At 45.8% G+C, this 27,425-nt stretch overlaps 1 protein-coding gene across 4 annotated transcripts; it reads left to right on the top strand.

Annotated features, from left to right (window-relative positions):
* Positions 1 to 26,847, top strand: DYNLT2B (dynein light chain Tctex-type 2B). 4 transcript variants are annotated; one of them, XM_077991131.1, is made up of 6 exons: positions 1 to 202; positions 1,352 to 1,485; positions 12,618 to 12,687; positions 17,947 to 18,001; positions 23,043 to 23,106; positions 26,341 to 26,496. In XM_077991131.1, the coding sequence occupies exons 1-5, from the start codon at positions 93 to 95 to the stop codon at positions 23,070 to 23,072; spliced, it is 399 nt and encodes a 132-aa protein (XP_077847257.1). In that variant the 5' UTR covers positions 1 to 92; the 3' UTR covers positions 23,073 to 23,106; positions 26,341 to 26,496. The 4 variants fall into 4 exon arrangements, with proteins under 4 accessions (XP_077847257.1, XP_077847256.1, XP_077847258.1 ...); XM_077991130.1 differs by lacking the exons at positions 17,947 to 18,001; positions 26,341 to 26,496 and adding an exon at positions 26,588 to 26,847; XM_077991132.1 differs by lacking the exon at positions 17,947 to 18,001 and having other exon boundaries at positions 26,346 to 26,496.
* Positions 26,848 to 27,425: the final 578 nt, after the last annotated feature.

The raw sequence follows: 27,425 nt of genomic DNA, 5'->3' as shown, positions 1-27,425 counted from the left end.
GTTGCCCTGGAGACGCTTTCCCAGCTGCCGGCGGCTGCCGCAACCCGCCAGGCCTTCGTCGCGAGCGACGCCCGGACCGAGAAGCCCCGGCCATGGCCACGTCCACCGGGGTGTCCTTCTTGGTGGGCGACGGGGTGCCCGAGGCTGAGAAGAACTCGGAGCCGGAGAACACCTATATTCTGCGGCCTGTTTTCCAGCAGAGGCGGGTAGAGGACGGGCTGTGGCGGGGCGACCTCGAGCGCGCTGGTCTGAGGGGCGGAGCTCGCCTGGGACCTGGGCCACGGAAGGAGCGCGGGGGACGCGCGGGGTCTGCGGGGCGGGGGGCGCGAGGCGGGAGGGCGGCCCCGCTCTGACGTCCGGACGGCCCTCCCGCCGCAGGGGACCCCACCCGCGGCCACAGTGTTGGGGCGCAGGGCGCGTCTTAGGGTGGCGCCGCGGGAATGGCTGGCCCTGGGAAACCCAGGATGGCGTCCCGAGTAAGGAGATGGGTGGAATAGGGGCAGGAGGCCATCGCGTGGGATGCCGTTCAGCCGTGATTCGAGGGTTACCGTGTGCGCACGGGTGCCAGGATGGGCTCCCTCCCGGCGTGGGAGCTGCATGTGTGCAAAGTCCTACCAGGCGGGATCCGGAGGCCCTTAGACCACCGCACGGAGACCTTCCCGGGATTAAGGCTCACGGGCCAGAGCAGAGGGCACTCAGCTGGGTCTGTAACGTCACTCACTTTACACACTCACGGACACAGATTTAAAAACACGATCCAGTCTCCTCTGTTGTTTGAAACCGGATTGCTGAATCTCATGCTTGGCAAATATGGAAACCAGGAGTTTTGATTATAATGTGATACAAATTTCTTTATTTTTATTCTCTTGGTAACTCACAGAAAAAGTGATACAAATTTCATACAGAAATTTTCCCTTGGGTAGAATGAACACAGAAAAAGATATGCTTAGTTATCTTGGGAAAAGGTTCTGAATACTCAGAATGCCATTCTGCCGTATTTTTTATTTTATTTATTTTATTTTATTTTGTGAAAGTGTGCAGAACAAGATTGACAACAAATATATATTTTGTTTTGAGGGAGAGGGGAGTATGAGAAGCTCATTACTGGATGTATTGAGTTGCCTAATAAACTTCCAGATGGAGCATCAGTTGGAATGTGTTGAAGTTCAGTGCAGGTCCAGGTTGAAGATACATATGTGGCCTATGATTTGTCTTAATTTGTTTATATTTTATAATAAAAAATATCAAAAAGGATTAAGTGGTACTAATGACAGATGGGAGAAGTTGAGGTGTGAAGGTAAGCTGGGGTTTTGGAGTCACCGACTAGATGTTCACAGATTTTTCCATTCAGGTTCAGGCCCTCTGTGGTGAAAGACTGTATCCATGCTGTGCTCAAGGAGGAACTGGCAAATGCTCAATATTCTCCAGAAGAAATGCCTCAGCTCACAAAACATTTATCAGAAAACATTAAAGATAAATTAAAAGGTAATCATGCTGATAACTGGAAATGACTCATTCTCTTCAAAGACTCAGTGTTACCCATTTGCCCCCTTGTCCATCTTTAAACAAAGGACATTGGGGCCAGGTATGGTGGCTGGCGCCTGTAAACCCAACGCTTTAGCATGCCAAGGCAGGAAGATTGCGTGAGTTCTGGAGTTCAACACCAGCCTGGGCAACATGGTGAGACCTCATGTCGTTTGTTTGTTTGTTTGTTTTTTTTTTTGAGACAGAGTTTCACTCTTGTTGCCCAGGCTGGAGTGTAATGGTGCGTTCTCAGCTCACTGCAACCTCTGCCTCCCGGGTTCTAGCGATTCTCCTGCCTCAGCCTCCCGAGTAGCGGGGATTACAGGCATGCGCCACCACGCCTGACTAATTTTGTATATTTAGGAGAGACGGGGTTTTTCCATGTTGGTCAGGCTGGTCTCGAACTCCCGACCTCAGGTGATCCACCCGCCTCGGCCTCCCAAAGTGCTGGGATTACAGACGTGAGCCACTACACCTGGCCGACCTCATGTCTATTAAAAAGCAAAATAAAGGCTGCGCGGTGGCTCACACCTGTAATCCCAGCACTTTGGGAGGCTGAGGCGGGTGGATCACGAGGTCAGGAGACCGAGACCATTCTGGGTTAACACGGTGAAACCCCATCTCTACTAAAAGTACAAAAAACAGCTGGGTGTGGTGGCGGGCGCCTGTAGTCCCAGCTACTTGGGAGGCCGAGGCAGGAGAATCACCTGAACGTGGGAGGTGGAGGTTGCAGTGAGCTGAGATTGTGCCACTGCACTCCAGCCTGGGTGAGGGAGCGAGACTCTGTCTCAAAAAAAAAAAAAAGCAAAATTAAAAAAATTAAACATCTCTATTAAAAATAAAAACTTAAATAGAATGTTAGCTGTGGGCCGGGCGCGGTGGCTCAAGCCTGTAATCCAAGCACTTTGGGAGGCCGAGACGGGCGGATCACGAGGTCAGGAGATCGAGACCATCCTGGCTAACACGGTGAAACCCCGTCTCCACTAAAAATACAAAAAAATTAGCCGGGCGTGGTGGCGGCGCCTGTAGTCCCAGCTACTCGGGAGGCTGAGGCACGAGAATGGCGGGAACCCGGGAGGCGGAGCTTGCCGTGAGCCGAGATCACGCCACTGCACTCCAGCCTGGGCGACAGAGCGAGACTCCGCCTCAAAAAAAAAAAAAAAAAAAAAAAAAAATGTTAGCTGTGGATTCTATCAAATACAACTTCTTCTGTGTCTTGTCTTCTCTAATTATTTGGTGACTTTTACTCATGTAAGTTTTTACAGATGGTGAGAAAGAGTGAAGATGTGGAATAAAACATTACAGGGAACCACTGTCCAAAAAATCTTAGTATTCAGAAAGGCCAGAAAGTACAGGGACGCCTTTCCCCTTATTTCTTGGTTGTTTCTTCCCCCAAGCTGTCAGTTCCTCAGCCTGGCATTTAGTACCCGCAGTCCATCTCTCCTCCCTCATCCTTAACTACTTCCCTTACTCAGCCCTCCACTACCCGCAGTCCATCCCTCCTCCCTCATCCTTAACTACGTCCCTTACTCAGCCCTCCACCCTACCAAACTACATCTGTAGAGCATATTTTGTGCTTTTCCTACCCTGTTCTCTTTGTCTCTCTGTCTGTTTTGTTTCGTTTTTGAAATAGGGTCTTGCTTTTTTGCCCAGGGTGGAGTGCAGTGGCGTGAACATGGGTCACTGCAGCCTTGACCTCCTGGCTCAAGTGATCCTCCCCTCTTGGCCTCCCAAGTAGCTGGGTCTACAGGCTTGTGCCACCATGCTTAGCTAATTTTTTAAGTTTTAAATTGTTTGTAGAGATGGTGTCTTGCCTGTGCCCTGGCTGATCTTGAGCTCCTGGCCGCAAGTGATTCTCCCACCTCGGCCTCCCAACGGGCTGGAATGACAGGCGTGAGCCACCGCACCTGGTCTCTCTTGTTAATGATGTTACGCCATCTGAAAAGTTCTTTTTTTTTTAAATCTTTTTGAGACAGAGTCTCACTCTGTTGCCCAGGCTGGAGTGCAGTGTTGTGATCTCAGCTCACTGCAACCTCCTCCTCCTGGGCTCAAGTGATCCTCCTGCCTCAGCCTCCCAAGCAGCTGGAATTTCAAGCATGCGCCACCACACGTGGCTAATTTTGTATTTTTAGTAGAGACAAGGTTTCACCATGTTGGCCAGGCTGGTCTGAACTCCTGACCCTCAAGAGTTCAGCATGCCTTGGCCTCCCAACGTGCTGGGATTACAGGTGTGAGCCACCGTGCCTGTCCTATTTCTATCTGCTCTTCTTGGAAGACACCATTTTTTGAAGGGAAGGAATATCTTCATAAAAGTAATACATGCTCATTGTAATAAACCTAGACCATACAAAAAAGTATCCATAAAGTTTTTTTTTGAGATGGGAGTTTTGCTCTTGTTGCCCAGGCTGGAGTGCAGTGGCGTGATCTCAGCTCAGTGCAAACTCCATCTCCCAGGTTCAAGTGATTCTCCTGACTCATCGTCCAGAGTAGCTGGTATTACAGGCATGTGCCACCACGCCCGGCTAATTTTTGTATTTTTAGTAGAGACGGGGTTTCTCCTTGTTGGTCAGGCTGATCTCGAACTCCCGACCTCAGGTGATCCATCCACCTCGGCCTCCCAAAGTGCTGGGATTACAGACATGAGCCACTGCGCCTGGGCCCTTAAAGTTTTAAAATATTAACCAAAGGCAGTTACTATTTAATATTTGTGTTTGGGCCGGGCGCGGTGGCTCAAGCCTGTAATCCCAGCACTTTGGGCGGCCGAGACGGGCGGATCACAAGGTCAGGAGATCGAGACCATCCTGGCTAACACGGTGAAACCCCGTCTCTACTAAAAAATACAAAAACCTAGCCGGGCGAGGTGGTGGGCGTCTGTAGTCCCAGCTACTCGGGAGGCTGAGGCAGGAGAATGGCGTGAACCCGGGAGGCGGAGCTTGCAGTGAGCTGAGATCCGGCCACTGCACTCCAGTCTGGGCGACAAAGCGAGACTCTGTCTCAACAACAACAACAACAAAATACATATATATATATATATTTGTGTTTACTGTTTTTTCTGAATTTGTTTTAAGTTTTAGAAATTAAAAAATACAGAAAAGTACAAAGAAGAAAATAGCAATCCTGTGTATTTCCATCACCCAGAATTAACTGCTGTTAGTATATTAGCATTTTTGTTTTTAGACTTTTGAATGAAGGTTCATTGTTAAGATTTTTTGCAAAAAATGGTACACATTCATTATACAAAATTTAAACACTAGAAAAATAAAATGAGAAAAATCACCTGAATGCCACCACCAATAAACAATCATTAATATTGGTCAGGCACAGTGGCTCATGCCTATAATTCCAGTACTTTTGGAGGCCGAGGCGGGCAGATCTCTTGAGCCCAGGAGTTCAAGACTGTCCTGGCCAACATGGCAAAATCCTGTCTCTTACAAAAAATACAAAAATTAGCCAGGCTGCTGGTGTGCACCTGTAGTCCCAGCTACTTGGGTGGCTAAGGTGTAAGGATCACCTGAGCCCAGGGACAGAGATTGCAGTGAGCCAAGATCATGCCACTGTGCTATAACCTGGGCGACAGAGTGAGACTCTGTCTCCAAAAAAAAAAAAACTAGGCGAACATTACAACAGACTTCTTTTCTACATTTTATATATATATATGGACAAATGACAATGGGATATTGTAGACCTGTTTCCCATAGTCATATCATATTCATTCTGTAACTGGATCAGTTTTCTCCTGTTTAGTCCCTTGACCATGTCATTTTCATGGTTGAGTTCTTGATTTCTTTTCTTTTTTTGAGACAGAGTCTTTCTCTGTCACTCAGGCTGGAGGGCAGTGGTGTGACTTCAGATCACTGCAGCCTCGGCCTCCCGGGCTCAAGCGATTCTCCTGCCTCAGCCTCTGAAGTAGCTGGGAAGAGTTCTTTATTTCAGCTCTTAGATGATGAGATCTTGTCGTAAGTTGTTTTTAGAAAGGACTCCGAAATGCTGTCTTCCCTGGGTTCTTTCGTGTTTGAGAGCGCCTGCCTTTTGCCTTTAAAGTAGAATATACTATGGGCCAGGCGCGGTGGCTCATGCTGGTAATCCCGGTGCTTTGGGAGGCGGAGCTAGGCGGATCACCTGAGGTCAGGAGTTTGAGACCAGCCTGGCCAACATGCTGAAACCTTGTCTCTACTAAAAATACAAAAATTAGCCGGGCATGGTAGTGGGCACCTGTAATCCCAGCTCCTTGGGAGGCTGAGGCAGGAGAATCACTTGAACCTGGGAGGCAGAGTCTGCAGTGAGCCAAGATAGTGCCACTGTACTCCAGCCTGGCAACAGAGCGAGACTCCATCCCCCGCCTCCCCCTGCAAAAAGTAGAATATACTTTGGATAAATATATATATATATATATATGTATATATATATATATTTTTTTTTTTTTTTGAGACGGAGTCTCACTCTGTCCCCCTTGCTGGAGTGCAGTGGCCGGATCTCAGCTCACTGCAAGCTCTGCCTCCCGGGTTCACGCCATTCTCCTGCCTCAGCCTCCCGAGTAGCTGGGACTACAGGCGCCCGCAACCTCGCCCGGCTAGTTTTTTTGTATTTTTTAGTAGAGACGGGGTTTCACTGTGTTAGCCAGGATGGTCTCGATCTCCTGACCTCGTGATCCACCCGTCTCGGCCTCCCAAAGTGCTGGGATTACAGGCTTGAGCCACCGCGCCTGGCCGGATAAATATATTTTTGAGGTAATAATTTGTTTTCTTGACTCTTGTGCTTCATTGCCTTCTGACATTCAGTGGTAACTTGTCTGTCAAGAAATCTGAGCCCAGCTTGATGTTCTCTGCTTAAGGAATCCTCACCTTTGGCTGGACATGGTGGCTCACGCCTATATTCCCAGCACTTTGGGAGGCCTAGATGGTTGGGTTACCTGAGGTCAGGAGTTTTAGACCACCCTGAACAATATGGTGAAACTCCGTCACTACTAAAAATACAAAATTTAGTGGCCAGTCGTGGTGGCTCACACCTGTAATCCCAGCACTTAGGGAGGCCGAGGCGGGTGGATCACCTGAGGTGGGGAGTTTGAGACCAGCCTGACCAACATGGAGAAACCCTGTCTCTTTAGATACAAAATTAGCCGGGCATAGTGGTGCATGCCTGTAATCCCAGGCTGAGACAATAGAATCGCTTGAACCCAGGAGGCAGAGGTTGCAGTGAGCCGAGATCACGCCATTGCACTTAAGCCTGGCCAACAGGGGTGAAACTCTGTCTCAAAAAAATGAAACAAAACAAAAATTATCCGGGTGTGCTGGTCTCAAACTCCTGACCTCAGGTGACCCACCCGTCTCAGCATCCCAAAATGCTGGGATTTCTTGGGAGGCTGAGACAGGAGAATTGCTTGAACTTGGGAGGTGAAGGAGGTTGCAGTGAGCCAGGATCGTGCCACTGCACTCCAGCCTGGGCGACAGAGCGAGCCTCTGTCTCAGTAAATAAATAAATAATAAATAAATAAAGAATCCTCATCTTCACCTTTATGCTCAGTAGCTTTTCTAAAGATTCTGACTTTCTAATGAGTGTTTTATAACTTTCAATCTGCAGACTTTATTCTTTCCACATAAAGGAAATTTCCTTACATCTCTGAATATGTTTCCTGTTCCACTTGTTACTTCCTTGTCTTCAGGACACCAAATATTGTTAGGTTAAGCCATCTTTGCCTTCTATATTTATTAGTTTTTCTTTGCCATAATTTCTTTTTTCTTTCTTTCTTTTTTTTCGAGACAGGGTCTCACTCTGTCCGCCAGGCTGGAATGCAGTGGTGCAGTCTTGGCTCACTGCAGCCTCAAGCAGTCCTCCCATCTCCACCTCCCGAGTAGCTGGGACTACAGGCGCCGCCACCACGCCTGGCTAATTTTTGTATTTTTTGTAGAGACGGGGTTTTGCCATATTGCCCAGACTTCTTCCTTTTCTATTGCCATTTACTCATGATTTTCTTAAACCAGTAATTGTTTTCATTTGTGTCTTTTTTCTTGCCATTTGAATTTATTGGTTCTGGAATGATCTTTTCTGGGTGTTCTGTTTGTTCCCTAGGGCCGTGGTCTTTCTTTTCATCTGTTTATGTTGCTTAATAACCTGACTGAGGCCGGGCGCGGTGCCTCACGCCTGTAATCCCAGCACTTCGGGAGGCCAAGGCGGGCAGATCGCCTGAGCTCAGGAGTTCGAGAACCACCCTGGGCAACATGGTGTAACTTCGACTCTACTAAAAGACAAAAAATTAGCCAGGTGTGGTGGTGCACCCCTGTAGTCCCAGCTACTTGGGAGACTGAGGCAGGAGAATTGCTTGAACCCAGAAGGTGGAGGTTGCAGTGAATTGAGATCGCATCGCTGCAGTCCAGCCTGGGCGACTTAGGGAGATCCTGTCTCCAAAAAAACAAAAACGAAACAAAACAGGCCAGGTGAGGTGGCTCATACCTGTAATCCCAGCACTTTAGGAGGCCAAGGTGGGTGGGTCACTTGAGGTCAGGAGTTCGAGACCAGCCTGGGCAACATAGTGAAACCCTGTCTCTACTAAAATACAAAATTTAGCTGGGCGTGGTGGTGTGTGCCTGTAATCCCAGCTACTTGGGAGGCTGAGGCACGAGAATCGCTTGAATCTGGGAGGTAGAGGTTGCAGTGAGCCGAGAACTCGCCATTGCGCTCCAGCCTGGGCGACAAGAGCAAAACTCTGTCTCCAAAAAAAAAAAAAAAAAAAAATCCATAACCTGATTGAGTTCTTGTTTCACTGAGTTTATAAGCTTACATTGTTCTAGTATTGTGAAGTAAATGTGAGGAATAACTCTTTGTTCGTTGATTTGTAGTATTTTCTAGGTTGATTTTTTTCTTTCTTTTATTTTTTTTTTGACGAAGTTTCGGTCTTGTTTCCCAGGCTGGTGTGCAATGGTGCGATCTTGACTCAGTGCAACCTCCGGCTCCCGGGTTCAAGCGATTCTCCTGCCTCAGCCTCCCAAGTAGCTGGGATTACAGGCCTGCACCACCATGCCCCGCTAATGTTGTACTTTTAGTAGAGATGGAGTTTCTCCAGGTTGATCACCGTGCCCAGTCAAATTTTTTCTGTTACACAACTCCCTCCCTCCCTTCCTTCCACTTGAAGTTTCTTTCTTTTCTTAAATATTTTTTGAAAAATTATTTTGTGGACCGGGTGCGATAGCTCATGCCTGTAATCCCAGCACTTTGGGAGGCTGAGGCAGATGGATCACCTGAGGTCGGGAGTTTGAGACCAGTATGACCAACATGGAGAAACCCCATCTCTACTAAAAATACAAAATTAACTGGGTGTGGTGGTGCATGCCTGTAATCCTAGCTACTCGGGAGGCTGAGGCAGGAGAATTGCTTGAACCCGGGAGGCGGAGTTTGCGGTGAGCTAAGATCGCGCTATTGCACTTCAGCCTGGGCAACAAGAGTGAAACTCTGTCTCAAAAAAAAAAAAAAGTTTTGTGGAGATGGTGGTCTTGTCATGCTGCCTAGGCTGGTCTTGAACTCCTGGCCTCAAGAGATCCTCCTACCTCAGCCTCCAAAAGCGCTGGGATTACAGACGTGAGCCACGGCACCCAGCAGTAGCTTGTTCTTCTTTGTTACTCTTTTGTTTTTGCGACTGCATCTTTGTTTATTGCCATTTGGCTGCATTTCATTTTGTGGTGGCCATACATCATAATTGCTCTGATACGATGTGGGGATTTTTCATTGCTCTGATATGATGGGGGAGATTTTTAATTGCTCTGATATGAATGGGGGGATTTTTAATTGCTGTGATATGAATGGGGGGATTTTTAATTGCTGTGATATGATGGGGGGATTTTTAATTGCTGTGATATGATGGGGGGATTTTTAATTGCTGTGATATGATGTGGGGATTTTTAATTGCTGTGATATGATGTGGGGATTTTTCATTGCTCTGATATGATGTGGGGATTTTTCATTGCTCTGATATGATGTGGGGATTTTTCATTGCTCTGATATGATGTGGGGATTTTTCATTGCTCTGATATGATGTGGGGATTTTTCATTGCTCTGATATGATGGGGGGGATTTTTAATTGCTGTGATATGATGGGGGATTTTTAATTGCTGTGATATGATGGGGGGATTTTTAATTGCTCTGATATGATGGGGGGGATTTTTCATTGCTCTGATATGATGGGGGGATTTTTCATTGCTCTGATACGATGTGGGGATTTTTCATTGCTCTGATATGATGGGGGGGATTTTTAATTGCTGTGATATGATGGGGGGATTTTTAATTGCTGTGATATGATGGGGGGACTTTTAATTGCTCTGATATGATGGGGGGTATTTTTAATTGCTGTGATATGATGGGGGGATTTTTAATTGCTCTGATATGATGTGGGGATTTTTAATTGCTCTGATATGATGGGGGGGATTTTTAATTGCTGTGATATGATGGGGGTATTTTTAATTGCTGTGATATGATGTGGGGGATTTTTAATTGCTCTGATATGATGGGGGGATTTTTAATTGCTGTGATATGATGTGGGTTTTTTTTTAAGTTCCTCTCCCCACCATATCTGAGACTCAGATTTTCCCCTCAGAACTGTGATTTAAGGGTTGGGTATTTATTATTCTAGACACATTTCTGTAGGGATTCGGAATTGGTGAGAGAAAGGAGGTAGCTCCGCTGAGTTGTGTGCAGTGTTTTTCAAAAACTACTTGGACTCTGTCTTTTAGGATTTTGTTAAACACTCTGTATTAGGCTCATGCCCCACATGGGAGATCGCTGTAGTCTTCAGATGGTCCAGTTTACAATGGAATCTTGGAACCTGTATGTTCATCAGAGAGAGCTGGCTCTGTTTTAGCTTCGCTTATTTCACTTTTTTTTTTTGTTTAAAAAAACTTTCCACTATTCCTTGGTCAAAAAAGTAGAAAGATTTAAAAATGCCCATTCTGTTTTTTTCTCTTCAGAGTTGCTGTTAGTGATAATTTTCAGGATTTTGCTGCTTTAGAATGTAGTTTCTGGGGTAAACAGCTACATGGTGCTGGATCACCTCATTTTGCTCTGGAATCTTCATTTTTTTTCTTGTCTGTCTGACCGAACAGCTTACAGTTTTCTGGCGATCCCATGCCTTCCTGCTGTGCACGCGCCCCTCCGTCTCAGGCGTGCGGAGAGATGGGGCTGACCCTTCCTGCTGTGCACGCGCCCCTCTGTCTCAGGCCTGCAGAGAGATGGGGCTGACCCTTCCTGCTGTGCACGCGCCTCAGGCCTGCAGAGAGATGGGGCTGACCCTTCCTGCTGTGCACGCGCCCCTCTGTCTCAGGCCTGCAGAGAGATGGGGCTGACCCTTCCTGCTGTGCACGCGCCTCAGGCCTGCAGAGAGATGGGGCTGACCCTTCCTGCTGTGCACGCGCCCCTCCGTCTCAGGCCTGCAGAGAGACGGGGCTGACCTGGTTCCCTCTCACTCAAGGCTCAGCTTATTGGCCGGCCACATCCTCCAAGAAGTCTTCTCCAGTGATTTCTTGCCACTGCCCAGGCAGAGGAACTGCCCCCACTGGCTCTGTGTTCCTGGTGTACATCATGCATGCCACTCCTTGAATTATAAGCATATTGCATTCTCAATTTATTTTTCTATTTCCTTTTCTTTTTCTTTCTTCTTTTTGGAGGTGGAGTTTTGCCCTTGTCGCCCAGACTGGAGAGCAGTGGTGCGATCTTGGCTCACTGCAACCTCTGCCTCCCAGGTTCAAGAAATTCTTCTGGCCGGGCGCGGTGGCTCAAGCCTGTAATCCCAGCACTTTGGGAGGCCGAGACGGGCGGATCACGAGGTCAGGAGATCAAGACCATCCTGGCTAACACGGTGAAACCCCGTCTCTACTAAAAAATACAAAAAATTAGCCGGGCGCGGTGGCGGGCGCCTGTAGTCCCAGCTACTCGGGAGGCTGAGGCAGGAGAATGGCGTGAACCCGGGAGGCGGAGCTTGCAGTGAGCCGAGATCGCGCCACTGCACTCCAGCCCGGGCGACAGAGCGAGACTCCGTCTCACAAAAAAAAAAAAAAAAAAAAAAAAAAAGAAATTCTTCTGCCTCAGCCTCCCAAGTAGCCGGGATTACAGGCACCTGCCACCATGCCTGGCTAATGTTTATATTTTTTAATAGAGACAGGGTTTAACCACGTTGGCCAGGCTGGTCTCAAACTCCTGGCCTCAGGTGATCCACCGGCCTCGGCCTCCGAGAGTGCTGAGATTACAGGCGTGAGCCACCGTGCCGGGCCTATTTTTCTATTGTCCTTTGAGTTCTTTACTACTGTGAGTTCTTTAAGGCGAGAAAAACGTCGTCTTTATTTCTCTGTCTTGAAGGTTCAGCTCAGTAGCTGACTTACAGCAGGGAAAGGAAGGAGGGAGGTTTATTGAGGGACTAGTATGGTTCAGCTCAGTAGCTGATTTACAGTAGGGGAAAAAGGAAGGAAGGAGGTTTATTGAGGGACTAGTATTTAACAGCACTGTTTAGATGCTTTAGATTACTATATCTGGTCAGGCGCAGTGGCTCATGCCTGTAATCCCAGCACTTTGGGAGGCCAAGGTGAGTGGATCACCTGAGGTCAGGAGTTCGAGACCAGCCTGGGCAACATGGTGAAACGCCTTTTCTACTAAAAATACAAAAATTAGCCGGGTGTGGTGGCGCATACCTGTAGTCCCAGCTACTGAGGAGGCTGAGGTAGGAGAATCACTTGAACCCGGGAGACAGAGGTTGCGGTGAGCCGAGATCTCGCCACTGCACTCCAGCGTGGGCAACAGAGCGAGAATCCATCTCAAAAAAATAAATACAAAGATACTACTATATCTTATCTAACCTTGTAACAACCCTGGGAGGTAGGTACTGATATTCCCGTTTAATGAGGGGACTTAAACTGGAAAGTTAAATCACTTTCTAAGGTTATACACCTGGTGAGTTACAGTTAGGGTCTGTCTTCATGTCTTCCTGACTCCCAGGCTTACCATCATATTCATTAAGTACTTGTGGATTGAATGTTTTTGTCCATTTCTAGGCAAAGTTGTCTTTAATAAGTAATTTTACTACATATTTGCTTATAAACAACCTTATTTTTTCTTTCTAGAAATGGGATTTGACCGATACAAAATGGTGGTGCAAGTAGTGATTGGAGAACAAAGAGGTGAAGGAGTATTGTGAGTAGCTGGATTTTTCCTTCTTGTTTTATTCATCTATATTACGAGGTATCTGTCCTTTTGACAATTCAGTAAGAGTGTCTTTATAAGAGTGAGGGGGGCCTGGTGTGGTGGGTCACACCTGTAATCCCAGCACTTTGGGAGGCTGAGGCGGGCGGATCACCTGAGGTCAGGAGTTCAAGACCAGCCTGGCCAACATGGTGAAACCCCGTCTTTACTAAAAATACAAAAATTAGCTGGGTGTGATGGCACACACCTGTAATCCCAGCTACTCAGGAGGCTGAGGCAAGAGAATTGCTTGAACCCAGGAGGCAGAGGTTGCAGTGAGCCAAGATCATGCCATTGCACTCCAGCCTGGGTGACAAAGTGAGACTCTGTCTCAAAAATACATAAGTAAAATATCTTTATTATCTCTAAAATATTGTCAGTCCTCAATATCATAAAATATGCCGTTATTGTTCAGATATCCTAGATTGCCTCATATATGTATATATACGTTTTCTTTCTTTTCTTTTTTTTTTTTTGTTTAAAGAGACAGGGTCTCATTTTGTCACCCAGGCTGGTGTGCAGTGGCACTATCACAGCTCATTGTAGCCTTGGCCTCCTGGGCTCAAGTGATCCTCCCACCTCAGCCTCCTGAGTAGCTGGGACTGCAGATGTGCACCACCACACCTGGCTAATTTTCTATTTATTTTTTTGCAGAGATGGGTCACACTCTGTTGGCCAGTCTGGTCTTGAACTCCTGGGCTCAGGCAGTTCACCGGCCTTGGCCTCCTAAAATGGTGGAATTACAGGTTTGACCCAACATGCCAGACCTATTATTTTCTTTTTTACAATTTTTTCAAATTAAGATTCAAATAAGGTCTACACATTGCATTTGGTTAATATGTAAATTATGATTTTTTTTTTTTAAGACATAGGATCTTGCTGTATTGCCCAGGCTGGAGTGCAGTGGCTATTCACAGAAGTGATCATAACACACTACAGACTAGAACTCCTTGGCTCAAGTGGGCCTCCCACCTCAGCCTGCCAGGTAGCTGGGACTATAGGTGCACACCATGGCATCTGGCTTTAAATTTACTTTAATCTGTCATTTTTGCTGCCTCATTTCTCTCTTTCCTCTTTTAATCCTGCCATTTAATTTTATTTTTATGACGGAGTCTTGCTTCCTCACCCAGGCTGGAGTGCAGTGGCATGATCTTGGCTCACTGCAACCTCTGCCTGCCAGGTTCAAGTGATTCTCCTGCCTCAGCCTCCCGAGTAGCTGGGATTACAGGTGCTCACCACCACGCCCGGGTAATTTTTGTATTTTTAGTAGAGATGGGGTTTCACCATGTTGACCAGGTTGGTCTCGAACCCCTGACCTCAGGTGATCCACCCACCTTGGCCTCCCAAAGTGCTGGGATTGCAGGTGTGAGCCACCATGCCCAGTCATTCATTCATTTATTTATTTATTTATTTATTTTCCTGCCATTTATTTGTTGAAGAAATTGGTTTGTTTGTCCTGTAGAGTTTCCTATATTCTGGCATTTGCTGATTTATATACCTATGGTATTGTTTAGTATGTCTTCTATTTCCTGTACTTCTTGAAAATAAGTAGTTAGGTCTAGTCTTAATTAGCCATAGGTTTGAGGTTGGGGAAAGACTGTTTTCTGTCATCTTATTGCATCTTCTCAGGAGGTACAAAACAGCTGGTCATCTCTTTTTACCTGGTTAAGGTTGATCGTGGAGTTCAGATACTATCAGCTGGATCCATCTGTTATAAAGGCCGGGCATGGTGGCTCACACCTGTCATCCCAGCACTTTGGGAAGCTGAGACAGGAGGATCACTTGAGCCCAGAAGTTCCAGACCAGCCTGGCAACACAGCAAAACCCTGTCTCTACAAAAAAATACAAAAATTAGCTGGGCATGGTGGCACACGCCTGTGGTCCCAGCTACTTGAGAGGCTGAGGTGGGAGGACGGCTTGAGGTCCTCAACCCGGGAGGGTTGAGACTGCAGTGAGCCGTGATTGTGCCACTGAACTCCAGCCTGGGTGACAGAGTGAGACCCTGCCTCAGATAGATAGATAGATAGGTAGGTAGGTAGGTAGATAAGTGATTACATTGTCTTCTAGTTTCCATTGTTTCTGTTCATAAGTCAGCTGTAAGTTTTATTATTCAATTGAAGATGATGTGTTCTCTCTAGCCACTATTACTTTCTTTATATTTATTCTGCTTGGAGCTCTCAGAGTCTCTTGAATCTATGGGTTGATTTTGTTTTGTTTTTGAGATGGAGTTTTGCTCTTGTCGCCCAGGCTGGAGTGCAGTGGTGCGATCTTGGCTCACTGCACGCTCTGCCTCCTGGTTTCAAGAGATTCTCCTTCCTCAGCCTCCCAAGTAGCTGGGATTATAGGTGCCCAGCACCATGCTTGGCCTTCCAAAGTCCTGGGATTACAGGTGTGAGCCACTGCACCCAACCAGGTTGATTTTTTTTTTTATCAGTTTGGGAAAATTCTTAGCCATTGCCTTTGTTTAAAAAAAATAGTTTTTAGGCCGGGCATGGTGGCTCACTCCTGTAATCCCAGCACTTTGGGAGGCCGAGGCGGGCGGATCACGAGGTCAGGAGATCGAGACCATCCTGGCTAACACAGTGAAACCCCATCTCTACTAAAAATACAAAAAATTAGCCAGGCATGTTGGTGGGTGCCTGTAGTCCCAGCTACTCGGGAGGCTGAGGCAGGAGAATGTCGTGAACCCGGGAGGCAGAGCTTGCAGTGAGTGGAGATGGCGCCACTGCACTCTAGCCTGGGCGACAGAGCGAGACTCTGTCTCAAAAAAAAAAAAAAAAAAATTGTTTTTGGCCATGTGCGGTGGCTCACACCAGTAATCCCAGCACTTTGGGAGACTGAGGTGGCTGGATCACTTGAGGTCAGGAGTTCGAGACCAGCCTGGCCAACCCCATGGCGAAACCCCATCTCTACTAAAATTACAAAAAATTAGCCGGGCGTGGTGGTGAGCACCTGTAACCCCAGCCACTTGGGAGGCTGAGGGAGGAGAATTGCTTGAACCTGGGAGGTGGAGGTTGCAGTGAGCTGAGATCACATCACTGCACTCCAGCCTGGGGAACAGAGTGAGACTCTGTCTCAAAAAAAAAAATAAAAAAAAATAAAAAAATCAAGTTTTTATTTTAAAATAGTTTTAGATTTATAGAAAATTTGCAGAGTTTGCATGTACTCCACACCCAGTTTCCCCTATTACTATAAGAATGATAATTATGTTATTGAGACGGTTCTTGCTCTGTCACCCACGCTGGAGTGCAGTGGTGCCATCGTGGCTCACTGCAGCTTTGACCTCTTGGGCTTAACTAGTCCTCCTGCCTCGGCTTCCCAAAACACTGGGGTTACAGGCATGGTCTGCCGCACCTGGACTTCCTATTGTTAACATCTCCATCGAATGGAGCATTTGTTAAAATGAATGAACCAATAGCAGTCCCTGTTGTTACCATCTACATAGTGTGGAACATTTGTTAAAATCAATGAACCAATGTTGATACAGTGTTATCAAATAAAACCTTGTTCTGATTTCTTTAGTTTTTTTCCTAACGTCCTTTTTCTGCTTTAGGATTCTGTCTAGGATGCCGCATTAAATGTCTCTTTAGGCTCTTCTTGGCTGTAACAGTTTCTCAGACTTTCTTGCTTTGCATCACCTTGACATTTTTGAGGAGCACTAGTTAGGTATTTTGTAGAATGTTCCTCCATTGGGATTTTTCTGCTGATGATTAGTCTGGGGTTACAGGTTTCTGGAAGGAAGATCACAGAGGTCAAATGCCATTCTCGTCATATCATATCAATGGTACATACTGTCAGCACGACATATCACTGTTCATGTGAACTTTGACTACCTGCCTGAGGTAGTGCTTTTCAGGTTTCATCACTGTAAAGTTACTCTTTCTATAACTGCGCAGTGGGTTCACCTTGCCCTCTGCCTAGACAGAGCGGATTCAGAGGAATCGCAATGGAGAAAGAGTAATTCACGCATCGGCCTCCCCAGCATTTGAGGAGCAGAGTTTTTAAAGACGGCTCGGTGGGTTGGGGGAGCCAGTGAGGGTCCGGCTTTGGCCCCTGAGAGCTTTCAGTGGATTCCTGTGTCCCACTGACTCTACTCTTGTGGGTTTCTTTGAGCACTTCCTTACTTTCTAGCACTATAAGAAGCTCCATTGTGTTCATTCCCTGCCCCAGCCCTAGAATTCAGCCGTTTCTCCAAGGAGCCCCTGTTCAGTGTGTTGGAGAATGGCATTAGAAATGAAGCTCGGGGCCCCAGCGGTGGCTGTTCTCTTTGAAAACACTGCTGCTGCTTCATCCACTCTGCTCGCTTTTTAGGACTTAGGTTACATGTGCGTTTGGTCTTTTCTCTGTATTCCATATGTCTCTTATGCTTTTTACTGATTTTTCTTTTTCCTGTCTGTGCTTCAGTTTATATATTTTTCTTTTTTGAGATGGAGTCTCGCTCTGTCACCCAGGCTGGAGTGCAGTGGTGTGGCCTCGGCTCATTGCAAGCTCTGCCTCCCGGGTTTAAGCGATTCTCGTGCTTCAGCCTCCCAAGTAGCTGAGACTATGGGCATGCGACACCATGCCCAGCTAAATTTTGTATTTTTAGTAGAGATGAGGTTTCACCATGTTAGCCAGGCTGGGCTTCTCAAAGTGCTGGGATTACAGGCGTGAGCCACTGCGCCCAGCCAATTCGTATATTTTTCTATTGCTCCCCACTCTTTCTACATTTTAGTCATACTAGTTATTTTATTTTATTTTATTCTATTTTTGAGACAGTCTCAGTCTGTCGCCCAGGCTGGAGTGCAGTGGCGCCATCTCAGCTCACTGCAACCGCCACCTTCTGGGTTCAAGCAAGTCTCTTGCCTCAGCCTCCCAAGTAATTGGGATTACTGGTGCCCACCACCACACCCGGCTAACTTTTGTATTTTTAGTAGTGACAGGATTTCACCATGTTGACCAGGCTCATCTGAACTCCTGATCTCAAGTGATCTGCCCCCTTCAGCCTCCCAGAGTGTTGGGATTACAGGCGTGCGCCACGGCGCCCGGCCACAGCAGTGATTTGAAGGTTGTTTTATGCTTACTCTGGTGTCTGGGTCATGTGTGAGTTTGTTTCCCTTGTGTTTTTCTTGATAATCACGTAGATGACTTTGTCTCTTGGCGTGCCTAGTTTGAATCCTAGACATCGTTTAAAAGAACTGTAGACCTCCAGATGATATTATTTTCTTCCAGAAAGGATTTAACTTTCTTCTGCTGTGTGGGAAGAGTATTGGCTGCTTACCTTCAGGTACTGAGCTGAATTGAAGTTGGGTTACAGTTTGATCTTTTTAAAAAATTTTATTTTCTTGTGCCAGCTCATCTGAGAGTTGCGGTTTTAAAAAGGCCCTATCTTAAATTCATCATTTTTCTTTTGTTTTTTTTTTCTTTCTTGATACAGAGTCTCAACTCTGTTGCTCAGGCTGGAGTGCAGTAGTGCGATCTCAGCTCACTGCAACCTCCGGCTCCTGGGCTGAAGTGATCCTCCTGCTTCAGCCTCCCGAGTAGCTGGGACCGTAGGCATGAGCCACCATGCCCAACTAATTTTTGTATGTTTTTGTAGAGATGGGGTTTCACCATGTTGCCCAGGCTGGTCTTGAAGTCCTTGGCTCACCCTTGTTTCTTTCTTTCTTTTTTTTTTTTTGGAGAAAGAGTTTTGTTCTTGTTGCTCAGGCTAGAGTGCAATGGCACAATCTTGGTTCACCGCAACCTCAGCCTCCCGGGATCAAGTGATTCTCCTGCCTCAGCTTTCTGAGTAGCTGGGATTATAGTCGCCCACCACCAAGCCAGGCTAATTTCTGTATTTTCAGTAGAGATGGGGTTTCACCATGTTGGCCAGGCTGGTCTCGAACTCCTGACCTCAGGTGGTCCACCCGCTTTGGCCTCCCAAACTGCTGGGATTACAGGCATGAGCCACTGTGCCTGGCCCCCTTGTTTCTTAATTGTAGCCCTCCAAGTCTTTCAACCAAGAACCTCGAGTGCTCATTTGGCCTCTACAGGCCTCTACCTCCAACAGGTACTGACTTTCAGAGCTTGTCTCCTCAGCATAAAACTTTGCTCTTCATATCATAGGCTTTTTCCTTAGCGTACTAGTTTCCTGTTGCTGCTGTAACAAATTATCACAAACCCAGTGCTTAAAATGGCACAAATATATTATTTTACAGTTCTGGAGGTCAGAAATCCAAAATGGGTTTCATTGAACTGAAATGAAGATGTCAGCAGGGCTGCATTCCTTCTGGAGGCTCTAATAGAGAATCCATTTCCTTGTCTGTTCCAGTTAGAGGCCCCTGAACTCCTCAGCCCACAAGCCGTTCCCTTGTCTGTTCCAGTTAGAGGCCCCTGAACTCCTTAGCCCACAAGCCGTTTCCTCCAATTTCAAAGCCAACAGCATCTTCAACTCTCTGACTCTGACTTTTGTAAGGACCCTTGTGATTTAACTGGACCCACCTGAATAATCCAGGATAACCCCATTTCAAGACCTTAATTTAATCAAACATCTGCAAAGCCCTTTTTGCCATGTAACATAACATAGGCACAGGTTATGGGGGTTGGGACATAGACATACCTGGAGGACCATTATATTGGTCAGGACACTTAGCTTTTTAGGTTCCTACTTACAGTTTCTGGAGTCTTGCACTGTCGCCCAGGCTGGAGTGCAGTGGTTCGATCTCCGCTCACTGCAGGCTCCGCCTCCCGGGTTCCCGCCATTCTCCTGCCTCAGCCTCCTGAGTAGCTGGGACTACAGGCGCCGCCACCACGCCCGGCTAATTTTTTGTAGTTTTAGTAGAGACGGGATTTCACCGTGTTAGCCGGGATTGTCTCGATCTCCTGACCTCGTGATCTGCCTGCCTCAGCCTCCCAAAATGTTGGGATTACAGGCGTGAGCCACCGCGCCCAGCCTGAATTCAGCATGTCTTGAAAAGAAAACCTACCATGTGATAGGCTTAGTTCTACTTTTTCCTTTTTTATGGGATCTTCTTCCCTCCAGACTCTCATTTTACCTCCTTAGCTTTGTTAAGACTGCCGACTCGGCTGGGCACAGCAACTCACTCCTGTAATCCTACCACTTTCGGAAGGCCAAGGCGGGCAGATTGCCTGAGCTCAGGAGTTGGAAACCAGCCTGGGCAATATGGTGAAACCCTGTCTTTACCAAAAATACAAAAAATTAGGGCCAAGCATGGTGGCTCATGCATGTAATCCCAGCACTTTGGGAGGCCTAGGTGGGTGGATCCCTTGAGGTCAAGAGTTTGAGACCAGCCTGCCCAACATGGTGAAACCCCATCTCTGCTAAAAATACAAAAATTAACTGGGCGTGGTGGCGGGCTGCTGTAATCCCAGCTACTTGGGACCTGGGGTAGGAGAATCACTTCAACCCGGGAGGTGATAGTTGCCGTGAGCCAAGATTGCGCCACTGCACTCCAGCCTGGGTGACAGAGTGAAACTCCATCTCAAAAAAAAAAAAAAAAAAAAAGCCAGGCATGGTGCTGCATGCCTGTAATCCCAGCTATTTGGGAGGCTGAGACATGAGAATTGCTTGAATCAGGGAGGCAGAGGTTGCAGTGAGCCGAGATCGTGCTGCTGCACTCCAGCCTGGGCCACAGAGCAAGACTCTGTCTTAAAGTAAAATTAATAAAAAATTTTAAAAAGTAAAGACCGCCAACTCTCCTACTAGTTTAATTTTCCCTCAGTAATTGGTTCTCTGCCTAGGCAAGGTCCAGATTCTCAGCCCTGTGCCCTGAATTGGGAAATCCCCCAGGAAAAAAGTCTGTGGCAGAATATCAGCAAATCCCCCAGGAAAAAGTCTGCGGCAGAATATCAGCAAATCCCCCAGGAAAAAGTCCGCGGCAGAATATCAGCTTACCTCCTACAGTTCACCTCTTTCTGGAATTTTGCCTGCTCTAGGCCTGTTTGCTTTGGCAGCTCTCTGATTCATTTTATCCAGCTTTTCTTACTGTTCTTGGTGGGAGCATTGCCTGCTACAACCTGTACCATTATGCCTCTTCCAAGTCACACCTGTAATCCCAGCACTTTGGGAGGCTGAGGCGGGCCAATTGCTTGAGCTCAGGAGTTTGAGACCAGCCTGGCCAACATGGTGAAACCCTGTCTCTTCAAAAAATACAAAAATTAGCCAGGCGTGTGTGTGGTGCACGTGTGTAATCCCAGCTACTCGGAAGGCTGAGGCAGGAGAATCACTTGAACCTGGGAGGTGAAGGTTGTGGTAAGCCGAGATTGTGCCACTGCACTCCAGCCTGGTTGACAGAGTGGGACTCCCTCTCAAAAAATTAAAATAGAAATAGAAATAGAAGTAAATAAAAGAATTGGGGTCTCACTATTTTGTATTTTTGTCTCACAAACAAAACAAAACAACTCTCGTGTTGTGTGCTTGATTCTGCTTCTTGTCATGTCTTCTCACAAGTCTTTTAAAATTAAGCGATTCTTGGCCAAGAAACAAATGCCAAATCGTCCCATTCTCCAGTGGATCTGGACGAAAACTGGTAATAAAATGAGGCACAACTGGAAAGGAGACATTGCCGAAAAGCCAAGCTGCGTCTGTAAGGAGCTGCACATGAGCTGGCTGGCACATGTATGCACGCTGTGTCAGGGTCACAGCCATCTTACCATCGCAAGCTGAAAATGTCACCACCGTCTGGACAGTTGGACGTGTTTTATTGGGAATATATTTTTTCTCTTTGTTTATATGCCCTGCGATAGTAGGCTGGGTTCAGTAATGAATATGTGAGGCCTTTTGTTTCAGGAAAAGAAAGAACCGATATAATATAAGGTATATATATATCTTTCTCTGTAGGTATGGGTTGTGAACTGCCTGGGTTCAAAGGCAAGCTTTGTCACCTAGTTGTATGACCTTGTGCACTTAATTTCTCTAATCCTCAGTTTTCACATTCACTAAATGGGTATAATTATATAGTACCTCATAGGATTCAGTGAGTTAATACACGTAAAACACTTAGACTAGTGAATGGCACAAACTGAGTGCTCAATAAGTGTTTGCATGATAAATCATACACATAGTTTAATAGAAATGTAAAACATTTGTAATTTTTTTTTTCACTTAACATTATTATTATTTATTATTATTTTTTGAGACAGAGTCTCACTCTGTCGCCAAGGCTGGAGTGCAGTGGCACGATCTCAGCTCACTGCAACCTCCACCTCCTGGGTTCAAGCAATTCTCCTGCCTCAGCCTCCCGAGTAGCTGGGATTACAGGCGTGTGCCACGACGCCCAGCCAACTTTTGTATTTTTAGTAGAGATGGGATTTCATCATGTGGCAGGCTGGTCTCAAACTCCCAGCCTCAGGTGATCCACCCACCTCAGCCTCCCAAACTGCTGGGATTACAGGTGTGAGCCACTGCGCCCGGCCTATTTTTTTCACTCAGCATTATATTGTGAATAGCTTTTCATGTTCTTGGAATTTGTTTTTTTAAGAGCCAGGGTCCTGCTGTGTCTCCCAGGCTGGAGTGCAGTGGCTGTTCACAGGTGTGATCATCACATACTACAGCCCTGGGCTCCAATGATACTTCCTGCTTCAGCCTCCTGAGTAGCTGGGACTACAGGGACACATCACTGTGTCTTGCAAAACTTTTCTTTAAGGTCTACTTAGAATTTCGTTGCCAGAAAACATCATTATTTCTTTTTTTCTTCTCTTTAAAATTCTCTCGGATCCTGAGAAATACCATAATTTCATTTACCAATCCAGTCCTACTGGGCATTTAAGTTGTTTCGATTTTTAATTGGCTTTTATTTTGACTAATTTTTTTTCTTATCCAAGAATTACAGAGAGGAGAACATCCAGTTTCGAGGGAGTTTAGCATTCTGTAGAGATATTTCTGGAGTTATAATTAGTTAGAAGACTGAATTCTAGTTCAGAGTTTGCTCCTTTTTCTGGGACTCTATAAAATGAACAGGTTGGACTAAATCTGTTGGGCTCTTTCTGTGCCTTCCTTGTCCTGTTATTGTGCAGGAGCTGAGCTCATTAAAAGTCACACACAAATCTCTAGTATTGATCCTTATAACCATTAGGCAGGGCCTGAGGCTGTCAGAGTCCCTGGCTGATCACCTCTAGTCGCAAGCAGCTTCATCTGACTCCGGTTTCTCTAGCTGACCCAGTATACTTTCTGGTACAAGCACAGTATTCTGTGGGCACCAACCTGGGAAAGGTTTGGAAGTACAGATCTGTGAGAGTGGACTAAGGAACACTTTTGCTCATGGCAGATATGTGTCGTTTAGGTCCTTGTTGGATTGTTGGTAATTCTTCATTCTTGGATTTTTTAGCATGGCTTCTCGCTGTTTCTGGGATGCTGACACTGACAACTATACTCATGATGTTTTCATGAATGTAAGTGTATTTGGAGACCTCTTTTCCCTTTCTAAGGACGTGGGTGCTGCAAGTCAAACTCCTCACTATTGATTAGGATGGAAAGACGCTGCAGTCTTAGTCATTCATCTTTGACTTCTGGATGAAATGATTTGACTGTTAGTTTTTGTGTTACTAAAGCCGAAACCTAGCGTGCTGCTTATAGGCAAGGAAACTTGCATGTTTACGTATGACATAATTTTTCATGGTTTGAATTTGTGAATAGCATATTCTTTAGTTAGCATATTATTTAAAATTATTTTTAGCCACTCCTCCATAAATCACTGTGTTCTAAAACTCAATCCTGATAATCCTTATTAAAGTAATCATTTATAACTAAAACTTTAAAATCACTTATTTGTTCATTCGAACAAATCACGCTTTGCTAAGTTGCAAACAAATTTGGATGGCAGGGATTCCATGAGCAAAGGTGATTTTTCTTTTAGTAACAAAATTTATTACTTTATCTTAAAGTCATTTATTAAAATTAAGCAAAACTAAAGAGGAATCTTTAAAAGGAGGTTTCAGGCCGGGTGCAGTGGCTCATGTCTATAATCCCAGCACTTTGGGAGGCCAAGGAGGTCAGGAGTTCGAGACCAGCTTGGCCAACATGGTGAAAGCCTGTCTCTACTAAAAATATAAAACTTTGCCGAGCGTGGTAGTGGGCGCCTGTAATCCCAGCTACTCAGGAGACTGAGGCAGGAGAATCGCTTGAACCCCAGAGGCGGAGGTTGCAGTGAGCCGAGATTGTGCCACTGTACTCCAGCCCGGAGACGGAGGGGGACTCCATCTCAAAAAAAAAAAAGAGAGTTTTTTTTTTTCTTTGCTTCTCGGAGTTAAAACTGCATCTTTTTTGTTTGTTTCTTTGTTTTGATAGAGTCTTGCTCTGTCGCCCAGGCTGGAGAGTGGTGGCACCATCACGGCTCACTGCAACCTCTGCCTCCCAGGTTCAAGCAATTCTCCTGCCTCAGCCTCCTGAGTACCTGGGACTACCGGTGCATGCCACCATGCTTGGCTAATTTTTGTATTTTTTAGTAGAGACAAGGTTTCACTATTTGGTCAGGCTGGTCTCCAACTCCTGACCTCAGGTGATCTGCCTGCTTTGGCCTCCCAGAGTGCTGGGATTACAGGCGTGAGCCACCGGGCCCGGCCAAAAAATGCATCTTTAGATGATACAATTCATTCATTCAGCAAATAGTTCTGAGCTCCTATTATGTGTCAGCTTCTGCACTGGAGGGGCTAGGGATAATGATGAATAAGGCAGGCACGATTTCTGCCTATTGACATCCAGTGGGGGCCACTTAATATTCAAATGAACAATATGTAGTAAAGAACTTTAGGCCGGATGTGGTGGCTCACATCTGTAATCCCAGCACTCTGGGAGGCTGAGGCAGGCGGATCACCTGAGGTCAGGAGTTTAAGACCAGCCTGGCCAACATGCTGAAACCCCATCTCTACTAAAAATATAAAAACTAGCTGGGCGTGGTGGCGGGCACCTGTAGTCCCAGCTACTTGGGAGGCTGAGGCAGGAGAATTGCTTGAACTCAGAGGGTGGAGGTTGCAGTGAGCCAGGATCGTACCACTGCACTCCAGCCTGGGCAACAGAGCAGGACTCTGTCTCAAAAAAAAAAAAAAAAAAAAAAAGCACTTTTTTTGGGAGATTCCAGGAAACATTAGTAGAGACAGAGGAAATGAGAGAGGAGGGCAAATCATGTGCCATTGAGCAGAAAACTGCTGTGGATAACAGGGCTCAGTCCTGTTGGAGAACTCTGGGTGGTGCTGTAGGACAGGGCCACTCACAGGGGGGTGCACAAACCAGCACCACCAGGGCCACTCACAGGGGGGTGCACAAACCAACACCACCAGGGCCACTCACGGGGGTGCACAAACCAACACCACTCTGTGACCTGTTTGTTACAGGTCCATGATGAGGTAAGCACATACATTGAGTATAAGGGTTGGTGTAGAAAATCTTACAGCAATTTGACGAAGTAATCTTTTGTGCAATGAATCTAAGAAAAAAAACTGGGGCTGTATTTTGTATGTTCTTTTTTTCCATTTCATGTTCTGAGTTATCTATTTTTATTGCATTTTACAAAAGCATCCTTCCATGAGAGACTGGAAGTTAAAAACAAAGCAGGTCCTTTATCACAGCACTGTTGTAGAACACAGTTCAGAGTTATCCACCCAAGGAGCCAGGGAGCTGGGCTAAACCAAAGAATTTTGCTTTTGGTTAATCATCAGGTAGTTGAGTTGGAATTGTTTTAACCCCATCATTACCAGGCTGGAGGTGAGGTTAGTGGTTCAGGAATTGCTGAGGCAGGTGGAAATCTTGTAAGAAGTGCCTAAAAAGTGTTTTAAGCAATTTGAGCTCTGGAAAGCATTTTGTGATTCTGAACTAAAAGATGGACGAATAAATTTTATCAATTAAGAACAAACACCCAGAGACTTTCTCTTATCCAGAATTTATGACAAGGTCCTGTTGTTCTTATTATCAGTGGTACTTATAACATAGTTTCTTGGGATGAGTAATTTTACTCATCAGTTTACTCCAAGAAACTCAAAGCATTTCATACATTATGTCTGCGATAAATCAGGAAATATGTGAATAATTATTTTATGAATATGTATTACTTAAAGTTCATTAGTTCACATTTTATTTCTACATTCAGAAAATCTAATTCTTTACCCATCCTAACCTTTTAGCAAGCAATTTTGTAGTTACCCTCAGGCAAGCAATAGCATAGCTATACTCTGGAAACCCTTCACTTCTTGAAGAAGGAAAAAGTCTTCCTGATTGAAAATTGGTGGCTGAGCAAGGTGGCTCATGCCTGTGATCCCAGCACTTTGGGAGACCAATGTGGGTGGATTGCTTGATCCCAGGAGTTCAAAACCAGCCTGGGCAACAAGTGAGACCTCATCTTTACAAAAAATACACAAAATTAGCCCGATGTGGTGGCATGCCCCTGTGGTCCTAGCTACTCTGAAGGCTGAGTTAGGATTGCTTGAGCCCAGGAGGTCAAGGCTGCAGTGAGCCAAGATCACACCACTGCACTGCAGCCTGGGTGATAGAGTGACACCCTGCCTCAGAAAAGAAAAAAAAATGGAAAGATCTGAGATGGTGTTAGTTTCGATTGCCTGTGCTGCTCTCATTCCCTTTTGAGTACTAACATTCTGGATGTGTGTGTGTGTGTGTGTGTTGTATTTGTTTTTTAGGACAGTTTGTTCTGCGTTGTAGCAGCATTTGGCTGTTTCTACTACTGAGTGAATCTTTGAAAAGCTGGGAAAAGACATGACCATGAAGAAATCTGAACTTTTTAATATTGTTAAATATCTTGACAAAATAAAGATGTTACTAGTTTGACAACTGAATCTGTTGTGTTTTAGGCCTTATATTTTTAATGTTTTGATTTTGTTATCCTATGTCTTTCCCTTTCCCTTTCCTTTTCTTTTCTTTTCACAGTCTCGCTCTGTCGCCCAGGCTGGAGTGCGGTGGCACAATCTCGGCCCACTGCAACCTCCACCTCTTGCATTCAAGCGATTCTTCTGCCCCAGCCTCCCAAGTAGCTGGGACTACAGGCAAGTGCCACCACGCTCAGCTAATTTTTTTATTTTTACTAGAGACGGGGTTTCACTATATTGGCCAGGCTGGTCTCAAACTCCTGGCCTCATGATCCGTCCGCTTCAGCTTCCCAGAGTGCTGGGATTACAGGCGTGAGCCACTGCACCCGGCCCTACTGTGTTCTTGTTACACTTGGAACACAGAGAAAAAAGCAGAGGAAAATCCACTTCAATTGTTCAAACATAACCAATGGTAAAAAGTTTGGTATATTTTCTACCAATGGTTTTTATTTCCAAGGTTTTAAAAAAACATATAATTTTATAACCTCATTTTTCATTTCTCATGATGTTATGAACAATTTTTATGTCATTTTATTTGCATTATGATTTTAAGATGCATGACTTAATAGCGGCATTTATTTCAATAGGTTATACCATTGTTACTTTTGCCAGTTCCTTATTGAGAGTCTGCTTATTTCTGATTTTTCACTATTATAAAAAATAAAGACATGGCTTTATTTGTGCATAAAGTTTTCCCTACATTCTTTAAAATAACTTTTGACTTTATTTATTTATATTTTCAGAGAATGGGCCTTGTTTTGTTGCCCAGGCTGGGGCACAGGGGTGGGACTGTAACTTGCTGCAGCCTTGAACTCTCAGGCTCAAGTGATCCTCCCATGTCAGCCTCCCGAGTGGCTGGGACTATAGGCACGCCAACACACATGGCTGTTTTAAAACAT

This window comes from Macaca mulatta, chromosome 2 (assembly GCF_049350105.2).
Source record: "Macaca mulatta isolate MMU2019108-1 chromosome 2, T2T-MMU8v2.0, whole genome shotgun sequence".
Classification (NCBI taxonomy): domain Eukaryota; kingdom Metazoa; phylum Chordata; class Mammalia; order Primates; family Cercopithecidae; genus Macaca; species Macaca mulatta.
Note: the sequence above shows the minus strand (reverse complement) of the source record. Positions and strands in the feature narration are given on the sequence as shown.

Excerpts from the sequence above, each read along its gene's own strand:
- DYNLT2B (XM_077991130.1), top strand. The coding sequence starts at position 93 with ATGGCCACGTCCACCGGGGTGTCCTTCTTGGTGGGCGACGGGGTGCCC. Across the intron at positions 12,688-23,042 it reads CAAAGAGGTGAAGGAGTATT|CATGGCTTCTCGCTGTTTCT; the intron begins GTGAGTAGCTGG and ends TGGATTTTTTAG. Across the intron at positions 23,107-26,587 it reads CTCATGATGTTTTCATGAAT|TCTCGCTCTGTCGCCCAGGC; the intron begins GTAAGTGTATTT and ends TTCTTTTCACAG.